The sequence below is a fragment of the Poecilia latipinna genome, unplaced genomic scaffold (genome assembly GCF_001443285.1).
Source record: "Poecilia latipinna isolate Pla-1442-1.1 unplaced genomic scaffold, P_latipinna-1.0 Scaffold578, whole genome shotgun sequence".
NCBI lineage: Eukaryota > Metazoa > Chordata > Actinopteri > Cyprinodontiformes > Poeciliidae > Poecilia > Poecilia latipinna.
In genome coordinates, this window is record NW_015113194.1 from 306,983 (window position 1) to 314,580 (window position 7,598).

The window sequence follows — 7,598 nt, forward strand, 5'->3', positions numbered from 1 at the left end:
AGCTTTACTTCCATAGAAATAATGCTGTTCACACTGTAGATGGATGATCGTTTTATTGTGTAATTTTACTGCTGTTAAGGCCCTGACTTAAGTTTAATGGAAGGTTTGGCTAAAAATAATGCATTACTAGCTTCTATGAGCGTTACATTAAGGTGTTATTCAAACAAATGTGACTAAAGTGTGTAATTTAAGGACTCCTAAGAGATTGGTCCTGTGGGTTGTTTTATGCCCAAATTGCTTGGTTTAAGTTGGTTGTAAGGACTAGTGAGAACACAAAACGGATCCACATAAAGATTTTAGACCCTCTGTGCATCTGATCGGTCATAACCTGTGCTTTTAATTTCACCTGAATAAGCCCTGGTTCTGATGTAGAAACTGGAATATTTGTAGTTTTATCTAAGCATTTGCATCATAGTAGCAGTACTCACACCTATTGTCTTAAAAGTGACTTGTAATGGATGAATGAAGTTAACACTTGCCTTGACATGCACTGTATGTCAGACATTTCCAACTTTCCTAGTTGCCCATGTCCCGAAATGCTCCTGGTTTATCCTGCAAATATCAGTGTTCTCAGATCATTTCCATGAATGGCTTTTAGTCCAATTGTAATTTTGGTTACTGGTTATTTGTTGTGTTGAAGTTGTCTGTTTTATTTCTTTTTGTGCCATGTACTTATGTCTTTTTTTTTTTTCTCCATCATTTGTCTTCTTGTCTGTGCGATAATCACAAACTGTACAGGAGTTTCTACTACCATCCAGTTCTGTCAGAGATTCAAAAACACAGAATACCTGCAGGAATCTATGTAATTTGCTTCTGATGATTTCTTTGTGCAGCAGCTCTATTGCCAAAAGTTTAGTGGCCAAATGTTTTGTTTGTTTTTTTCTTTTTGCAGTCAAACAGACATTTTTAAATGCGGTACTCTGATACGCTTGAAGGATTTGAGTAAAAATAGTTATTCTGTTTGAGCACATATGAAATAAAAAAAAAAATAAAAAAAAGTATTGGCACTGACAACTGGAGGAAAAACAACTGTAATCCCATAAAGTGTAAACCAGCTTCCAATGCTAAAAACCATTAAAAAAAAACAGGTATATAAAAAATGTATAAGGACAACTTAAGTGCATATCCAAAATTTATTGGGATTTTGCAGTGTTCTACTTAAAGGTTGAGATTTGAACATGGTTAGAGCAACAATGAGACTCTTCAAACCATAGTTTGCTGAAAGCAATACATTTTAAAACAATTTTCTTTCCTCTAACATAGTAAAAGTAAAATTACACGGGGGGGGGGGGGAAACTGTAAACCTGTGACAGTATCACCAGGACATGTGTACCATTTGTGGAAAAAAAAAATCCCATGTATCTTTTTCTTATTTACCTGTTGTAGGAGCCAACTACTGAAGGTGCCTTTTCACTCAGAGAGCAGGCAAATTCATCATACAGTTATTGTCCTATGGGGGAAAGAAAAACTGCCAGCAGTAATTACAAATCTTTAGCTTGACACTGTTGCCACTTTTTAAAAGTGCTTTCTTCTATTTTTACATAATCTCAAAAGATGCCTCTTTAAATGCACAAACAGGCATATTTAATAAATTAGATCACAGTTTTCCAGTAATACAGACTTGGTCTTATGGATTGAAGACCTATTTGGATATCAACTCAAAGCCAGGTCTGCTTAAATGTGCTCTGAAGCAACAGTCTAAGTTTCAGTTTAATTTAATCTTCATCTGCTTCCACATTTTTCCATTAAGGTGTGTTTTAATAGATTGCTGGTACTGGAAACAATAACACACCATTGGAAATGTGAAACAAAACCTTTTGTCAGATATATATTATTGCATTTTGTTTGCTTGGAACAAATTTATTTATTGCTTTTAATGTCTGTACATTTTTTGAGGGACTATTTTTGTGCATCGCTCATTCGTTCTTTGCACAGCCAAACTAAACCATTGTGAAAGAGACAATGGGATATACTGTATTTTTGCAATATCTGGATGAATATAACATCTCTTGAGAATGATCTTTTACAAAAACAAATGTATTGTTGTCTGAGTGAAACTGAAAATAAAAAGCTCTTCAATTGTACAAGTTGTCATTTGTCCTAAAGAGGGCAGTGTAACTACTTCTGAAAGGATTAAACACAAGAAACATGTTGCATGGAACAAACTCTTCTTGAACAGATACAATGGCCATGCATAGTTTTTCCTTTTAATCCTGTATCACTTTTCTTCGAGTTAACCTCATCAACAGTATTTATTGTTGAACTCCAGCAGATTCTTTCAGTAGCACATTCAAATCTAAGTGTTTTCCCTCGTTTGGCAGAGAAGCCGCTAACTCTTCAGTCATATCAGATTAGCAGCATTTTATCACAAAACAATAAGCACAGCAGAAGCAGTGGCCTGAACAATAACTAACACCCAATTTGTACTCCCATTATGTACCCACTCCTTATTTCATCTCCTCCTTCCCTTTCGTACCGGTAAACAAACTATTCCAGTCAACACTTGGACAATAGTTCACTTCTCTCAGAAGGTAAACATTCCTGATCAAATATGAAGATGGATTAGCTCATCATCCCTTTTCCTTAAATTTTAAAGCATCTTTTAAAAAGTTGGCATAATTCTAAATTTTCTGCAACTCTGGTAGTGATCTCTGGTGGTTGATTTTTGAGGAAAAAAGTTTATGACCTCTGATCAAATCAAATAACTGAGTAAAATTCTGCTGGTTACTCTCACAGAATCCTATTTTCTCACTATGTACAAATTGTTAATCACAAGTCACCAATGTGGGTACAAATTGTTACCTGGTCTGGACAAAACATCTTGCATAGTTAGGTGATGTATAAAACCCAATATATTTCAAAAGTATGAAATAGTAAAAAGGCCAGATGACCAGTAATCTTCAAACAATTCCACAAATAAAAATATTAAACATTTTTGAAGGCAGATGAACAACCCTGCAATATAAACAAGTTTTGTTTCATATTACTTGGGAGTCTATCAGGTGTGAAACTGCTGGTAGTGTAGAAAACAGGAGTGCAACAACGTCAAATCTTTGATCTTAGGTTGTTCAGAAAGTATTTCCTGAAGGAGGTTGCTGTTAATTATAATTAGAGATCCACCAGTTAGTCGGTCAGAAAAAGAAAATTGTCCCTTGACTGTCGCTCAAACCTGAACTTCTTTTACTAGTCATTAAATGCATCACCAATGAGCATTCACAAAATTTTAATCTGTAAGCAATCAACCAGTAGAAGGTACTTTGTACTTCCTACGAGGATATTAAATCACACATAGGTTAGGGACATGATTTGATATGTTAAAGAATTATCCTGCAATTCCTGAATTCACCTTCTTTGAAATGAACAAAACATCTCAATTGGAAGGTTAGACTTCAGAAAAAAAGTAAAAATTGCAATCTGACATGAAATGCTTGATTGATGCATCTCTAATTATATTATTGCTAGGAAGCCTTACCGTAAATTCAGATTCTGATACAAAACCACTCAACACAAGTATCACTGAAATGTATTACCTTGCCTGTTAATGCTAGCTTGTGTCATTTAAAATTAAATCACTGATCCGTTTTAACCTTTGGTCAAACTCCACCCTCCTTATCAGGGTTTGATCCTCAAAGTGGGTCGTGCGAGGGTTAAAATGCCAATCAGGGAAGATATCAGCCCACAAAATCCAACAACTCCTGCACTTGACTTGTAAATGCCCAGCCTATCCAAAGGAATGAAGAGATCGCAGATGTTTTTCACAGTGTCCAAGGCAACAGTCGGTTCTGATCTCAGAGTCTCCAGAAGCAGGAAAATAAGGGCATCCAGTTCAGGAATAACAGCTTCCGCTACTTCAGGACAGTCACTGAGATGCTGGTTCATTCTGCTTTTGAAGCGGTTATCTCTCCCTTTCTTTTGCATCAACTGGAGAATTACATACAGGTCTCGGGTCAGATTCATCACTAATGAGAAGAGGTAGTAGCGAGAGGCATTTATGCTCCAGCGTTCCTTGTTGATGCTCCGGATGAGGCCCACATTTTTGGCCCACACTGCATTATCACAGATAAAGTAGAGTGCCCGGTTGATGTTGGCCACTGTGAGGCACAGGCCCAGCAAGCGGTCAGAGAGCTGCATGGTTTGTTTAGCAGCCACAATGGAATTGGCTGCATTTCCTAGCCTGAGCACTGACAAAGGAGGCAGAAATGAAAGCAGGAATGAGTTCAAGAGAAACATGAAGTGAACATTCTGCTATAAGCAGTCCACAAGTATCCAACAGGTTACCAAACAGCTACACAAACTACATAAGTTTAGCATGTTAGCAACTCTGTAGTACAAAGGTCAAGGTTGACATTCATTTCTACTTTACAGCACTTTTGAAGCAAAGCTTTCCTGCTTTCAGAACCTCTTGGGGACCTTGTTCCAAATGAATGTTCCACCAAAATGTTTTGCTAAGAAATTATGAGAAAATAGTGTCTCTGAGTTAGTAAGTCAAGCTCCCAAAGCAGCAGAAAGTTGTGGTGGCAGCTAAGATGCAGAGGAGATAATTAAGCGGCACATCAATAGTGTACCCCTCTGAGCACCAGCTTTGGGCTTAGTAAGGCTCCACAAGAACAGAAACGGGAAATGCTATATCTTTAACGCCTGACCTCGCTTCCAGGCATTCCCAAGTAAAACCTGTCTCTTGTCTTTTTCACACATTAATGAGGGAACTGGGACATTATATATTAAAGCCTTAAAAATCTCAGTTCACGGCTTGCATTTTTTATAAGTATTTTACCAGGTTTTAAAATCCCTAAAGTCAAACAGCTCATATTAAGTACTTAAAATCCCAAAAAGCACAAAGGAAGAATGTTTGATTTTTCACAATGCTCATTAACTCATGATTATGAAAATGTCTTAAGTTTAACATTTCCAAATCAGTAAAACTTTGAGCAGAACAATAAATACTGTTTGTCATAAAGACATGAGTGACACATTAAAAAGGGGCACTATAAACAAGGAAAATTTGTTTTCATAAATTAAATTAATTAATAAAAGTTGAAAGTTGCCTAATGATAATTAAATACATTAAAATATTTTTAATCAATCAAATGTTTTATCGCTTTTTCACAATTATACTCACGTTTTCGTCCAGCACTCATATTATTTTCCAAACTTTTAAGTCTGGCCACCAGGTCTTTTCTATCAGGCTTGTTTCGTAGTAAATATATTGACAGTGCACAGGCATACTGGGTAGCTCTGAAAGCCAAAACACAGGGAAAGTTATCAAATTTATTACTTAAGCAATATCAGCAATTTGGCAGATTTATTATTATGTCTTTCAGAAATACGCCTTGCCAACTTCATAAATGAAAAGCGCACCTGAATACACGGTCTCTCCCTTGGCTTTGGTTTGCGAATTTCAGAACGGCGTCCATCATTATTAGCACATCAGGACAGGCTGTTCTGCTCAACAGCGAAGTTTCCTCCTCGTGCACCCGCTGTCAAGAGCTTCTTGTTGACGCCGGTACAGTTCTGTTCCTTTCTTGACTTTAGTGCATTATCAGCACTAGCTCCTCACATTTGTTGCCACTTTAAAAAGACCTAATACTTAGAAATGTAAAACTTTCACCGTGTGTCTTGTTCCGCTAAAGCTCAGCTGATTTACAACACCTGCGGAACTTTTCACTGTTGTTTCACCACAAGCCTTTACGGCAGCGGAATGAACGTCGAACAGATTTCCGGGACGGACCTTTTTTTTTTTTTTTTTTTTTTTTCCTCAGTTGTTTGAGTTGCTATGGCAACTTGTAACTACATAGTCATGAAAGTAGGCTACTATTATACATATAACGCACCCTGTTAACACTAAAAATATTTTTAAAACTCTGAGACTACCAAGGTCAATAAGATTTTTTATGATTTTACCATTTAAAGAGTTACTCTTTTTAAAAACAGCTAAATTGTTATTTTTTTCATTGCTTAGTTATTTTATGCCATGTTATTTATGCCACTCAATACTATACAACTCTTCACTGCCACCTTGCCATGCCCCACTCCACCTGTTGCTGTGGACTGACTGAAGGGAGACAATGTTTTATTAAATTACTAGTCAGTTTATTTGCATAGCAACATTCATACAAAATGCATTTTAAAGTGATTTAGATTAAAATCGAGAAATAACAATTAAATACTCACATTAACACATGACGCCGGTGTCAGTTAAGGGGTTTTAAATCAATGTTCCTTATCAGCTAACACAAAGGCAGAGAGGAAAAAACAGCAAACTGATGTCAACAGTATGAGAGAAAGAAGTCATTACTAAATTACTACTAACATCCACAAATGGCACATTTTGTAAATTATTTATACGGTGTGAGACAAGCAACGACAGGGACAAAATATTTAGTCAATAAACTAATTAGGTCTCCTGTTCATCACAGAGGAGTTGCTGAGAGGGCAATGCTAGGTAAGCTGAGCCACTCCCAGTTCTCCTAGTTTTCAGTCAATTTGTCACTTGATGTTTCAAAGTCTTTTTTCTTTTTCTTCTTTTTACAAGAAATATCTTTCACTGTTTGGTCTTTCTGAACTAGAAGTTACAATATCTGGATAGTGATGCAATAGCCATAGTAAAAGGAGGGTACAACTCCTTAAAGTTGAAGGGTTTATGCATCCAAACCAAATAAGGTATTAGAATAAAATAAAATACATCTAGCCTTTAGCAGATGATGACATAAGTGGTCTTCCTATGTCATTTTTAGAGAAAAGAAGCTTTTTCCGAGCAAAATTTTGATTGAGTTAATTGAATATCCCCTACTGTAAAATGTATTTTTCTTATGAATAATCTTCCTGAGTGTTTAATAATGAATCCCACGTGTTTTTTTTTTTGTTGTTTTTTTTGTTTTGTTTTTTTTGGAAATGTCCCCATAAAACTTCACAGACTGCAAGTAAAAATCCCTTCTTATACCAATTTCTGCACAGTTCCCTTGTTTGTCATTCCCATTCAGCTATTGAAATAGGCTGTTAAGCCTTTGCTTTTGGTCATCTTGTTTGAATAGTTTAGCAAATAAAAGGTCAGCTCCATTGAGTATTCACCGAGTACGTAAAAGACTGGCTTCGTTAAGGAATGCAGTTAACCTTGACATTATTGCTCTCAGTAACACAAATATAATGCATTATGGGAGGGGGTCAGTGTCATTAAGCAACAAAACACCCCATTCAAACCTGTTTGAAATCAGTTGCTTTAGCAGTTATCTGGTAGATTGGCTTCTTTAATTTGTCTCTTATTTCACCACAGGGAGTTCAGAGGAAATGCGATTTGGACTGTGAGGGTAATAGATCAGTTTTTTATGATAAATAGGAACCAATGTGTGGAAATAGTTTGTATTTTTCAGCTGTACATATTTGTCTGATTTGTTAAACATGAACTGTGTGAATGGCAGTGTATATGTACCATTTCACTAAGGACACCTAGTCATGATTACTCTCAGACTTGTAGAATTAAGAAATCACTTAAATAGAGCTTGTCTGACACCAAGAATAGACTAAAAGAAACCAATTACCACCAGTGTATGTATTTTTGTCAGAAACTGAGAAGTTTTCATTTCAACACCAGTTTTATGAAA

At 36.1% G+C, this 7,598-nt stretch overlaps 1 protein-coding gene across 1 annotated transcript; it reads right to left on the reverse strand.

The window, feature by feature from the left end:
- Nucleotides 1-1,120: 1,120 nt before the first annotated feature.
- Nucleotides 1,121-5,743, reverse strand: LOC106953403 (peroxisomal membrane protein 11A-like). Its single transcript, XM_015042141.1, has 3 exons — nt 5,359-5,743; nt 5,120-5,235; nt 1,121-4,181 (listed from the first exon to the last, which is right to left on the reverse strand). The coding sequence occupies exons 1-3, from the start codon at nt 5,415-5,417 to the stop codon at nt 3,613-3,615; spliced, it is 744 nt and encodes a 247-aa protein (XP_014897627.1). The 5' UTR covers nt 5,418-5,743; the 3' UTR covers nt 1,121-3,612.
- Nucleotides 5,744-7,598: the final 1,855 nt, after the last annotated feature.